This window comes from Globicephala melas, chromosome 14, assembly GCF_963455315.2.
Source record: "Globicephala melas chromosome 14, mGloMel1.2, whole genome shotgun sequence".
Classification (NCBI taxonomy): domain Eukaryota; kingdom Metazoa; phylum Chordata; class Mammalia; order Artiodactyla; family Delphinidae; genus Globicephala; species Globicephala melas.
The window spans coordinates 63,609,535-63,623,723 of record NC_083327.1 but is presented as its reverse complement, the minus strand read 5'-3'; the positions used below and the strand labels follow the sequence as shown (position 1 = coordinate 63,623,723).

Sequence of the window (14,189 nt, the reverse complement as noted above, 5' to 3'; positions counted from 1 at the left end):
ATAATAATATGCTTTTATATCATTGTAAGTATTGCTGTATAACTTCATATCAATTCAAACTCTTACTCTTAAGCGGAGAGGGCAGAAAGGGATGAATCATTAGTGTAATAGTAAACCAAAAAGGCATATTTATTTGGAATCTGTTATTTTAAATTGCTGTCAAATTATCTAGGACAATATCCATTGAAAATATCTATATTAAGTCCATGGTGTCTTTAGATTTAACATAGCTTTTCAACTCACTTGATATGCTGCAATTAACTGAATAACTTAAAAACATTTGACCATTTATAGTCTCTTAATTATGTTCTAATTTGTTGATTCTTAAAGACGATTTAAATAAATTGAAGTACAGCTGTTCTGAAGAAAAGAGTTTATGGAAAGTCCAAATGTAATTTTGGAAAATCCAATATATATGACTGGCAAGGCAGAATCTGAACTACAGTATCAGTATGATTTCTTTCTCTTGCTCAGGATTGCCAAACCCAATAAATTAAGGTACTAGAAGGCAGATCCCTTCTATTTTAAAATACATTTTGGGTTGATTTTCATTAAGAAAATAAGTTCCCTAATGTTTACAGAGCATAATATTTGAGTGCAGTAAATTTTTCCTACATGCTTATTACTTGAAAGCTCGAACTAGAATCTTTAGCTATATAAGATCTGATACAGCTGTTGGACTGGGATTAATTATTGATTTTCTTCTAAATATATGTTTGTAGTCTTCTGTGTTCTCAGTTCTCTGGTACCGGGCAAAGATATGTAATAGAACTGGCGTTTGACCCTGTCATTGATAATCTGATGGATAAATAACTGGGATAGAAGTTTGGAAACCTGGATCTACCAGAAACTTAAAACACTTGTGTTTTATAATCCATAAGACAGGTGTAATATCTGCTTTCCTTCAATTCCCACAGAAATATTTTACACACAAATCAAAATGATGGCCAAGGGCTTTCAGTTTAGAAAATAACGCATTTATTAAGTGTCATCAGGAGTAATGGCTTTAAAAATCAGTGATCTGAAAAAAATAGTGTTTTAGACTGTGGTTCATCACAGAACATTCTCACTGAAGCAGTACATCATGACCACTATTTATAATTAACTTTGGAACTGGAGTCCTCCCAATTGTTAATGACCTTGAATTATAGGAGGAGGATTGTGAAAGATTTAATCTGTTAAAAAGAAACCACATTTAGATTTTAAAGTATGATACATCTAAATGCTGTTCTGTTGTAAAATACCAACATTGTGCTTTTGACCTGAATGTTTCAGCACTTTCCTAGCAGTTCATGCTCGTATACACCACCACTATACATATAACCTGAAAAATGACAAAATAATCTTTCTTAACTAGTCCTTTTGGCTTTTAATGCAGCAGTGCTTGTTTTCTTTTTTCTTAAGTATAATTAATTTACAATATTGTGTTAGTTTCAAGTGTATAGCAAAGTGATTCAGTTGTACGTGTGTGTGTGTGTGTGTGTGTGTGTGTGTGTATGCTTTTTCAGATTCTTTTCCATTATAGGTTATTACAAGATAGTGAATATAGTTCCCTGTGCTATACAGTCGGTCCTTGTGGTTCACCTATTTTATATTTAGTGGTGTGTATATGTTAATCCCAAATTCCTAATTTATCTCTCTCCCCTACCCCTGCTATCTCCCCTGCTATCCCCTTTGGTAACAATAAGTTTGTTTTCTATGTCTGTGAGTCTATTTCTGTTTTGTTAGTACATTCATTTGTATCATTGTTTTTATATTCCATATGTAAGTGATATCATATTATATTTGTCTTTCTCTGACTGACTTACTTCACTTAGTATGATAATCTCTAGGTCCATCCATGTTGCTGCAAATGGTATTATTTCATCCTTTTTTATGGCTAAGTAATAGTCCATTATGTATATATACCACATCTTCTTTATCCATTCATCTGTCAATGGACATTTAGGTTGCTTCCATGTCTTGGCTATTGTAAATAGTGCTGCTATGAACACTGCGTCTATCTTTTCGAATTGGAGTTTTCTCCAGTTATATGCCCAGGGGTGGGATTGCTGGATCATATGGTAACTCTATTTTTAGTTTTTTAAGGACAGCAGTGCTGCTCATTTTAAATACTTCCTTTATCATTGCTTTCTCTTCTTACTCAGACAAGCTAACGTTCAGCAAACCTCACTTGTTTCCCTTTTAGCGTCCACTCATCTTACCACATCATTTCCTTAGGGAATAAACGACGAATCCCTTTTTCTTCCCACCTTGCATTCAATTTCTCTTTCTCCATCTCCTCCTTTTCCTTCTATCTTTCGTTTAAGTAAGTCAGAATTTAGTAACCATTTAAGTTAAAAACTTTGTTCTCTCAGAGTATACTTCAAAGTCTTTATAATAAATTCATGAAATTTTTCACTTATAATTGTCTCTTACGGAATTATAAATATGAAAACATTAATTATGACAAATTATACAAATCAATGGTAAAAATGCCAGTGTGCTTTTACTAGCATCACTAGGTGATTTACTTTTCCTCATACAGGTAACGTTCAGGCTCTTATTCTGGTTTAGTTGGAATTTATGTATTTGAGTACTGTTAGCTGAGTCATAGCATCTGGAGGAAGGTGGTAAATACAGGTGAGATCATGTCACTTCTCTGTTGGTAGTCTCCAGAGGCTACCCTCCGGCCTCGTGGTGACAGCCAGAGTCCTTACAGGAACCTCCAAGGCCCTATGTAACCTGCTCCCCCTTTACCTGTCTAACCATCTCCTATGGTCCTTCCTCTTCACCCAGCCCAGATCACTCTTCCCTCCAGCTCTTTCTTAGGGTGATGGAACCCACTTTCTTCACTCAGATGTCACCACTCAGGTAGCCCTGCTTCAATACCACTCCCTGTGCCCTTCCCTGCTTTAGTTTTCTCTTACCACTTAGGACCTTCTTACATATTATGTAGTTGATTCTTTTTACTGTTTGTTGTCTGTGACCTCTTAGAGCATAAGCTCTATGAAGACAGGGGTTTCTGTTTGTTCTGTTCACTGTGGAATCTCCTGTGCCTGTAACAGCACTTGGCAGGTAGTAGATGATTCATAAACATTTATGACTTAACAGATAAACGTGGCATGGAGATGCTTTCCTCTGGACTGTACCTGAGGAACCGAGAAAAGAGAATTGTCTTAGGGGTTGATGACTTCTTCCAACTTCGATCCTGCCTTTTTGGCAGTAATTGCTCCTCTACCTCCTGACTCCTTTTCTTTGCTATTCTTTCGTTAAAAACACCACTTGAACCTGGCACAGCAGAGGATCTAAGGAAGTATGTGATATGGTTTATAATATTGAAGAGTTCAGGCTAGCATGGAACGTTGTAGTAACTAGGGAAAGCTTTGTGGAAAAGGGGATTTGAAGTAAACCTCAAAGGATTTTGATTGAGCTATCTTGAAGTAGCACAGTGACTTGGGTTCCCTGTAAGCGTGGCGGTTGCCACTGCCGGCCAGTAGACCCTGGATGCCATCGTCTATAAGAGGGTTTGGGAACTGATGATGGTAATATACATTATATATTAATATGTATAATTAATATAAATTGAAGAATTTATAAAATAACTTCCAGAAGGGATCAAAAGATTTTCTTTTTCTCCTTAAAATTCTGAGTCTGCTAATCTTTTCATTACCCATTTGAGATATGCAGTGTTTTCACCTACAGACCTGCTTTCCCTTTGAGAAGTTAAGAGTCCATCTCTAATCTTAATTTTAGTAGACCTTAAATACCAACATCCTTTTAGATGAACATTTACTTATTTCATTTGTACTCATATTTTAGTTCTTGTTGTTATGGAAATGAAAGTATAGGGGAAAAACTATAATAAAACTAGTTTAACATCTTTTCTTTCTTGGAAAGAGTTTAAGGAAACTAAAACCCAAAAGTGAATGTACCGATTTGCTAGATAAAGGCTAATGTTATTTTATACATAATTAAGGGTGGTACAGAGAGATATGAAGGAGGGTAGTTTCTCGTCATAAGCAAGTTGATACTCTCAGGAAAGAGCACCAGCTTTGGGGCCAGAATACCTGGATTCTAATGTTGGCTCCACCAATTGGAGCCAAAATGTGGATAATTATTATCCCCATCTCTTAGGCTCATTGTGCAGAGTAAATGATTTACTGTATGTGAAGTGCTTAGAGCAATGGCTTGTTCATAGGCAGCCCTCAATCAAAGTCAGTATTATTAATATGCAGTAGTTAGTATGTCTGCTGAGGGTTGTTTTTACATCTCGCCTTTTCCTACTACAAAGGGTAACTTTTCTTGGGACCTTAGAGATTGGGCCTGAAGCTAACAGATGTTTCTTGCCCAGAGTTGCACAGCTCTTCAGTAGCCAAACGGGCATCTCCAGATGCCCAATTCCTGTCACAGTTTCTTTTCCATGATGCTCTAAGGTTTCTGCCAAAGGCACCCCGTGCCATTTCTTTGAAGATCCTTATGAATGTCTTTCACATCTTAGCATCTCCTGGTTCCACACTGGGTTAATTTCCTAGGGCTGTGATGACAAAGTACCACAGACTGGGTGGCTTCACACAGTAGAACTAAAAACAAAAACAGTAGAACTTTATTGTCTTACAGTTCTGGAGCCTGTAAGTCCAAAATCAAGGTGTTGGCAGGGCCATGCTCCCTTCAACCTCTAGTGGAGAATCCCTCCTTGCCCTCTTCCAGTTTCTGGTGATCCCACATGCTCTTTGACTTACGGCAGCATAACTCCAGTCTCTGCCTCTGTCTTCACAAGGCTGTCTTCCCTCTGTGTCAGTGTGTCTCTGAATGGTCCTGGTGTCTCCTTTTCCTCTTCCCATAAACATCAGTCATATCGGATTAGGACCCACTCTAGTGATCTCATTTTAACATGCTTACATCTGGAAAGACTATTTCCAAGTGAAGTCGCATTCATAGGTACCAGGGGTTAGAACTTCAGCATATCTCTTCTAGGGACACAGTTCATCCCAGCACACATACTTTCAGATCAGAGAACCTTGATCCTTTTCTCTCCTTGCTTTGGTAGTTACAGTATATCAAATACATTTACCAAGCACCTGGCTGATACTCTTTCAGTGTAAAAATGCCCCTAAGTATAAGGCTTTGTCTTACATGAAACTGATTAGGTTTGTAAATTTTGTAGTTAGATTAATTCAAATATTTGTGCTCTTTTTTGGATTGAGAGGAGTTAGAAATAAATGTTCAGGCCATTGACAGTAAGAGAATCCCCGTATGAGTGTCATACCGACTTGGGAAAAGCAATACAACCTCCTGATGTTTTGGTAAAGACGTAGCCAACAGCTTGGTCAAAGTGTAGAATCTTAAAGAACTGTGTAGGGCTTCCCTGGTGGCACAGTGGTTAAGAATCTGCCTGCCAATGCAGGGGACACGGGTTCGAGCCCTGGTTGGGGAAGATCCCACATGCCGCGGAGCAACTAAGCCTGTGCACCACAACTACTGAGCCTGTGCTCTGGAGCCCGCGAGCCACAACTACTGAGCCCACGTGCCACAACCACTGAAGCCCGCGTGCCTAGAGCCCGTGCTCCGCAACAAGAGAAGCCACCGCAATGAGAAGCCCGCTCACCGCAACGAAGAGTAGCCCCCACTCACCACAACTAGAGAAAGCCCGCATGCAGCAACGAAGACCCAACGCAGCCAAAAATAAAGAAAATAAATAAATTTATTTAAAAAGAAAAAAACAACTGTGTAGCCAAGCAGGTCTTGTTATGGAATTGCTTACTAGCTTTTAAAAGTGGGAGAGTTTGGGGCTTCCCTGGTGGCGCAGTGGTTGAGAGTCCGCCTGCCGATGCAGGGGACACGGGTTCATGTCCCGGTCCGGGAGGATCCCACATGCCGCGGAGCGGCTAGGCCCATGAGCCATGGCCGCTGAGCCTGCGCGTCCGGAGCCTGTGCTCCGCAACGGGAGAGGCCACAACAGTGAGAGGCCCGTGTACCACAAAATAAATAAATAAATAAAAGAAAAAAAATAAAAGTGGGAGAGTTTGAGGTAGTTATGGTTTATGTGGTAAATGCTGACAGCAGTGACTGTTTTTTGAGCACCCTCTAGGTGGAGTGTTCTGTGCAAAGTCCTGACACACCCTGACCTAGTCTCTCACCTTAAAGAGCAAAGTACTTGGAAATATTTGTTGACTGATTCTCATGATAGCTTCCCAGAAGTACTGTGCCAGCGCTAGAGGTGGGATCTGAGTTTCCAGAAGGTTAAAATGCTGTCCCCCAGGTCTCACAGGTGGTGAGCGGTGCCTGGTTTGTCCTGGATTCCAGACACTCAGCGGCTTCCCCATAGAGTCCCTCCCAAAGGTCAACGCCCTGTTACTGAAACACAGCAGGGTAGCTTTTCATCGCAGATTGCACACCGGAAGCCTCTCAGTCTCATTCAGGAAGGATTGGAAATAAACACTTAGTAAGTGTTGGGAGAAGGGGTGACAAGAATCTGGAAAATCATAGATTCAGTGTTGTCCCTCTTTTTGGAGGAGTCATTAGAGCTGGTGTGGGATAGTCTCATTCTCCCCCTTGCTTATGAGGTAGGGTGGCCCCTCCTTGTCCCCTCTGAAGTTAGCTATGGCTGTGCATGTGGCTTGTTGTGTCCAAAGAAATAGGAGCAGAAGTAAACTCTGGTTATTTCTGGCAGAAGTTCCCAGAGCCAGTGTGAAACGCACATTCTCCCAGCGCTGCTACCTGATGGTCCAAGCACAAGCTGAGAAGGACCTTCCCTCGGCCTGGTCCCTGCGTGACTGTGGTGAGCAGAGCCCCCAGTAGCTCTGCCTAGACCAGGAGAACATGCAGGAAAGAATCTTCTTGTTGTATTAAGCCACTGGGATTTTGGAACTGTCTGTGACTGCTGTATATTCCAGCTCATTGTCACTAATTCAATACATTTAGGAGCAAAACAGAGAGTGGAAATTCATCAAGGATTTCCAGTAGAGAAAGTGATTTTGAAGATAACTCTAAATCTTCTTGCAGCAGACTCTCTCAGCATATATACAATATTAAAACAGAAAGTCTAAAGAATCGTTTAATATGTGAAGGTTTGGAGGACAGAACCGTATTAAATTCACAAGATGTTTAGGTAACCATCTAATCCTATGACAGTATTTTTTGCATCTATATTAAAAACTTTGGTCTACCAAGGTGTTCGTCCATTGTTCTTGCACTAAAGAAAATAGTTTGACATGAAAGGAAGGAGGAAGAAATTTGTGGCTGGGAAACCAGAGGACACAATAAACAGTGACACCTTTATCCAAGTAGTACTGTGAGAACAATAGCATGGTTTTACTCTTAATTTCTGTTGCAAGAGACGTATGTGTTAAAGACAGAGCTTCTGTTACATTTAGTATCGTGTTTCCCTCCTGTGGTTACTGGCATAACCTGGCTTTAAATTATGCTTTGCCTTGCTCTTACCATCAGTTCAGTGTTTGAAAAGTCTTTGTTTATTCATGATGGCTCGTACTCACTTACATCTCACTCCACAGACAATAAACTCAGTTTTTAATGAACAAAGCCATGGTTTAGAAACTGAGAGCCATTGCAACTTGACAGGAGGAAATTTTCCTAGATTTCCCGTAGAGTTGGAATAAGATAAATGGCAATGGAATTTGATGAGTTTACTAGATTGCAGAAATCTGATAAGGGTATAAAAAATTGGTCATCTGCCATAAATTTATATGGACTTTTTTTTTTTTTTTGGCTGCGTTGGGTCTTCGCCGTTGCGCGCGGGCTTTCTCTAGTTGCGGCGAGTGGGGGCTGCTCTTCATTTCAGTGCGCAGGCTTCTCATTGCGGTGGCTTCTCTTGTTGCGGAGCACAGGCTGTAGGCGTGCGGGCTCAGTAGTTGTGACTCACGGGCTCTAGAGCGCAGGCTCAGTAGTTGTGGCGCACGGATTTAGTTGCTCCACGGCATGTGGGATCTTCCTGGACCAGGGATCGAGCCTGTGTCCCCTGCATTGGCAGGTGGATTCTTAACCACTGCACCACCAGAGAAGTCCCTATATGGCCTAATTTAATCTTAGACCAGCATCGTGTTCATTTGATATGCTACTGTTTGTTATACTACTATTTAAATATTTTTGTGACATAAACTTAATCTTGGGGGAAAAAAAGGCATTATCTTTTGAACTAGGCTTAAAAGGTGACACACATTGGAAATACTAATAATTGTGAGCCTTTCATGCTTTTAACTTATGGATAATAATTTTACGATATTTTGGTCTTTTAAGATTCAACAGGTATCGAGTTATTAGGCTACTTTAAATTTCTTTTTAATTAAAAAATTGTAATTGGAGTGTAACTGTTGTACAATATAGTTTCAGGTGTACAACATACCGATTTGATATTTAAATACGTTACTAAACAATCCTAATAAGTCACCATACAAAATTATTACAGTATTGTTGACTGTATTCCTTATACTGTATATTATATCCCTGTGACTTATTTATTTTATAACTGGAAGGTTTTTTTTTTTTGGTTTGTTTTGGTTTTTTTTTTTTGTGGTATGTGGGCCTCTCACTGTTGTGGCCTCTCCCATTGCGGAGCACAGGCTCCGGACGCGCAGGCTCAGCAGCCATGGCTCACGGACCTAGCCGCTCCACGGCATGTGGGCTCTTCCCGGACCGGGGCACGAACCTGTGTCCCCTGCATTGGCAGGCGGACTCTCAACCACTGCGCCACCAGGGAAGCCCTATAACTGGAACTTTGTACATCTTAATCCCCTTCACCTATTTTGCCCAACCCCACCTCCCTCCCCTCTGGCAGCCATCTACTTGCTCCCTGTATCTATAAGTCTGTTTCTGGTTTGTTTTGTTTTTTAGATTCCACATATAAGTGAAATCATACAGTATTTGTCTTTCTCTGTCTGACTTATTTCACTTAGCATAATACCCTCAAGGTCCGTCCATGCTGTTGCAAATGGCAAGATTTCGTTCTTTTTTATGGCTGAGTAATAGTCCTCTGTATGTTTGTGTGAATACTGGAGTACATATGTCTTCTTGAATTAGTGTTTTTGTTTTCTTCAGGTAAATACCTAGAAGTGGAATTGCTGGATCGTATGATAGTTCTATTTTCAATTTTCTGAGGAACCTCCATACTGTTTTCCATAGTGGCTGCACCAGTTTACATTCCCACCAACAGTGCACAGGGGTTCCTTTTTCTCTACATCCTTGCCAACACTTGTTATTTCTTGTCTTTTTGATGATAACGCTTTGCTTATTTTTAATATTATTGCCAAGAATATCAGAACTAATATCACATTTAGAGATGATCTAGCCTAGCAGTCCCTTGCAGAGGAATCTTTTTCAAATACATTCTTACATGGTACCTGGTACGTGAAACAGATTTTTTAATATTATAAACTTCTCTAATTTGAGACTTGTACTTTTCATAAGGTCAGTGGATGAGGGGAGAAAGGATTATTCTGAACAGGGAAAGGACTTAGTTGAAGAGGCCCTTGGCCTTCACTTTGTATTTTGTTTTGTTTGGCAACTGTTTGAAAGCACTGAACTACGTGATAAGTAGCTGCCAGTGGTAATAGGTTTTATTGGTTTGTTTTACGAGGTTCACCCTGAATCCTTAGGCGACTTCAGTTTTATAGGACTACAGAAAAGTTAATTTAGCAATACAAGTTAATGACATGTAGAACTATGGAGCTGTTATTTTTTATCTTAGCTTTAAGATAAAAAAATAAAATCAAATATTTACAGAATCCCAGAACTCTGCACAGAACACCGTTTGAAAACTAGCTGTCATGCTCCTGGTAACATCGCTGTAGAACGAGAGCATAGAGTCTGGTTGTACTATCTACTTTTGCAGAGAGATTGTCAAATATTGGAGAAAATGTGAAAGTATTTCTCACTGAAAAGGGTTAGGGTTAGTAAATCCTCATTTTTAAAAGTGTGTTCTGGAAGTTTCCAAAATTTTTTTTTTTTAATTTTCTCTTTTACTCAGTATTAACAGTGGTTGCCAGCCCACACATTGTTCAGCCCGTAAGTAACTGAAGTAGTGGGGTTTAGCTCTCTTATGATTATTATATCATTAAATTATTAATTTTTAAGTTAGTTTGGCATTCTAAAAGAGCCTCGTGACTATTTCCATGGGACTTTTAAAAAATCTGATCTATAGTTTTGGTTTGGTTCTCCACTCCCACTGTGAGGTAGATAGCACAGGAGAGTAAGGATTTTTTTATTCTCCAGTTGCAGAATTTTTATCCCTCCACTAAAGCAACTATTAATCTCCTCTTTGAAGAAGAAGCTTAGCTCCTAGTGTTAGAAGGGAACTCTGAAGATGCCCTACTTTAGTTCTGTGCCATTAGGCGCATGGTTTTGTAAAGCTGTGCAAAGAAGAAACTTGTCCAAAACCAAACACATGTCACCTTCCTTTACCAAGCTGGATATTTAAAGGAACCCTGTGGGGAATCCTTTTGCAAGGCAAATGCTCCTCTGAGGTATCTGGGTAATAGGAGAGCTCCTGGGGCTTTGAAAAGCCATTAGAACTCTTCTTTCTGTGCTCACCCCCACCAATGGGAGTTATCAGTGCAATGGTTTGTTGCTCCTTGAAGAGAATCTCTAATCTCTGAGCAGCCAGTGGTCCTAGTCCCCCTGTGATCCAGGGCTGCTACTTACCTTCCACTCAGTGGTGCCAGGCATTCCTCCGTGGACTGGAAGACATCTCAGACTGCCAGCCAGCTTGTACTAACTAAATTCTGCACAGTGATTATAGGCTGTTTAGCATCAAAGTTAAATTGAGAAGTAAAAACAAAATGAGAGCATTATAATCCATGATTTCTCTTGTCACTTCCAGCTAATCAGTCTAGAAAACAAGACTAGCATGAGAATTGCTTGTGTTTTTTGATGTGGAATTACTTAATCAATTGTTTCATGTCAAAAATTATAGTAAGTATGGAAACCAGTATGGAGGTTCCTCAAAGAACTAAAAATAGGGTTGCCATATGATCCAGCAATCCCACTCCTGGGCATATCCCCAGAGAAAACCCTAATTCAAAAGGATACATGCACCCCTATATTCATAGCAGCATAATTTATAATAACCAAGACATGAAAGCAACCTAAATGTCCATCGACAGCTGAATGGTTAAAGAAGAGGTGGTATGTATATACAACAGAATGTTACTCAGCCATAAAAAAGAATGAAATAATGCCATTTGCAGCAACATGGATGGACCTAGAGATTATCATAGTAAGTGAAGTAAGTCAGTCAGAGGAAGACAAACATCACATATCACTTATATGTGGAATCTAAAACACCACACAAATGAGCATATCTACGAAACAGAAACAGACTCACAGACATAGAGAACGGACTTGTGGTTGCCAAGGGGAAGGGGAATGGGGGAGGGAAGGATTGGAATTTGAGATTAGTAGATGCAAAGTATCATATATAGGATGGATAAACCACCAGGTCCCACTGTATAGCACAGGGAACTATAGTCAGTACCTGGTGATAAACCGTAATGGAGAAGAATAAGAAAAAGAATATGTATATGTATAACTGAGTCACTTTGCTGTATAGCAGAAATTAACACAACATTGTAAATCAACTATACTTCCATAAAACTGGAAAAAAATTATGGTAAGTAAGACCTTGGGTTCAAATTCTGAGTCCACTGCTTACTTGTGTAACATTACACAACAAGTGATTTAATTACCCTAAAGCTGACTCAGAGGGCTGTTGTGAGGTGTAAAGGTAATCCCTTTGAAGTGTATTAACGTGGCATGTAGAGTGTGGCCGCTGCTTTACTAATTCGTAGTTCTTTTTACCATAATTTTTATTATTAATATTGTCATTATTTTGAAATCGTGTTATGCGTAGAGAAATATTACTAGGAAAGGTAAGTAAGGAGGATTAAACTAATCCTGGTTCTTAAAGCCCTTTCTCCCCTCCCTGGCCTGTACCCCTGCAGAATGTGATAAGCTGCGGCAGGATGGCTACCGGAGTTCTCAGTACTACTCCCAGGGACCCACCTTTGCAGCCAACTCCAGTCCATTCTGCGATGATTATCAAGACGAGGATGAAGAACCAGATCCAAAGGTAAGGCTTCTAAATGCAACAGAGGATCCTGGACTGGATCCCAGACGAGAAAAAGGACATAAGTTGGAAAAACTGGTGAAATCAGAATAAGTCTGTTTTTTAGTTAATAGTATTATCCCATGTTAATTTCTTAGTTTTGGCAAATGTACCATGATTATGTAATATGTCAATATTAGGGAAAACTGGGTGAAGGGTACACAAGGAATTCTCCATACTATCTTTACAACTTTTCTGTAAGTCTAAAATTAGTCCAAAAAAGGTAAGTTCGGGACCCAAGGAATTCATTAAAGGGACATAATCAGTGTATTGATTTCCGTACAATATTCAATAAATTACATGAGATATTAAACACTTTATTATACAATAGGCTTTGCATTAGATGATTTGCCCTAACTGTAGGCTAATGTTAAGTGTTCTGGGCGTGTTTAAGGTAGGCTGGGCTAAGCTGCAATGTTCGGTAGGTTAGTGAATTGTATACATTTTGACGTTTGTTTTCAACTTACGGTGGGCTTATCTGACAAAACCCCATCATAAGTTGAGGAAGATCTATACAAAGAAGGTCTTTTATTATAATAGGAAAAGCAGCTATTTCAAAATTGATCTAGCCTATAATTTTAAAAACTCACTTTTCTCTTGTTGGTGTGAGTAAGGAAAATTAAAATCAGAAGATGAATTACATGGTGAGGATTTTGTTTTGTTTAGATTAAGTTTTTTCAGCTTTATTGAAATAGAACTGACAAATACATTTTTATATATGTAAAGTGTGATGATTTGACATACGTGTGCTTTGTGAGACGACCATCACAATTGGGTTGATTAACACATCCATCACCTTCACTACTTTAAACACAGAATTATAATTCATTTTTTAAAAAGTAGTTATTAAGCGTCTTCTGTGTGCCAGCGACTCTTCTAGGTGCTGGTGATGTAACAATGAAGCAAACAAAGGAAATACTCGTCCTTGATGGTGCTTTGATTTGATGGTGAGACACCGAGAATAAATAAGCAATGATGCTGTACTAAGTGACGTGTGCTGTAGAGTAAAATAAAACAGAACAAGAGGTTGCAATTTTAAATTAAAGGGATAGGGCTTCCTGAGCAAAGAGGTGATTGGGATTAAAAGAGTGAGCCATGCAGAAATCTTGGAGAAGGACATTCCAGGAAGAAGCAGCAGCCAGTGAATAAATGTTTCTTAATGTATATAGCATTTACCTGCTACTACAAAATGTGAAGATTAATAAGATATCTGTACTTGCCTCAAGAAACTTAGAGCTCTCAGGTAGGGAGAACTCACCAGAATGAAAACTTTTACATATATTAACATGATGCAATAAATGTTTGTCATATAGTGACATTTGAAAGAGAAATTCTTCTGACTTGGGCAGTCACGAAATGGGGAAGGGGTTGGGAGAGGGTGAGGTGTGTAAGAAGAACATTTATAGACTACTGCAACAGGCAAGAAGTCCTGCGGACCTCGAGATCCAAAGAGTGGCTGTGAATGGTGAGGAAGGGGGAAGTTAAAAGCTAAAGTTAAGAGATGGTGTTATTCTAGGAGTTAAGGAGACAAATTTCAAGCGTTAGCTCTGCCACTTGCTGCATTTCTTTGGATGTATCACTTGGGCCTTCAAGGCATTAATTTCTTCATCTAGAAAGTGGTGAGTGGAAAATTGTTCTCTAAGATCGGAGCTGTACTTCTGCCCAAGTTAATTTTAAAAATTAACACAATACCAATACAGTAAGTGCCCTACATATTAACGAGTTCTGTTCCGAGAGCATGTTCGTAAGTCCAGTGTGTTCGTAAGTCCAGCAAAGTTAGCCTAGGTACCCAGCTAACACAATCGGCTATATAGTACTGTACTGTAATAGGTTTACAATACTTTTCACACAATACGTATAAAAAAAACACAAAAAATAAAGAAAACATATTTAATATTACAGTATAGTACCTTGAAAAGTACAGTATGGTACCGGCTACATCACCGCTGCTTTTACGCTTGCTTCCGGACAACCTGGGCTTGAAATAAAGATACTGTACTACCCTACTCTATACAGTACTGTACAGTAAAGTACACAAAAGCATAAGCACTTGTGGAGGATGCACGCATGTGACAGTGTACGCCAGATATGT

General features: G+C 39.4%; 1 protein-coding gene across 2 annotated transcripts in view; it reads left to right on the top strand.

Annotated features, from left to right (window-relative positions):
* NHSL1 (NHS like 1) overlaps positions 1 to 14,189 on the top strand; it is a 239,834-nt gene that overhangs the window by 195,087 nt on the left and 30,558 nt on the right. For both annotated transcript variants that reach the window (XM_030853348.2, XM_030853346.2), the window contains exon 3: positions 11,934 to 12,061. In XM_030853348.2, coding sequence (XP_030709208.1) covers positions 11,934 to 12,061 — 128 coding nt within the window. The remainder of the gene's footprint in view (positions 1 to 11,933; positions 12,062 to 14,189) is intronic.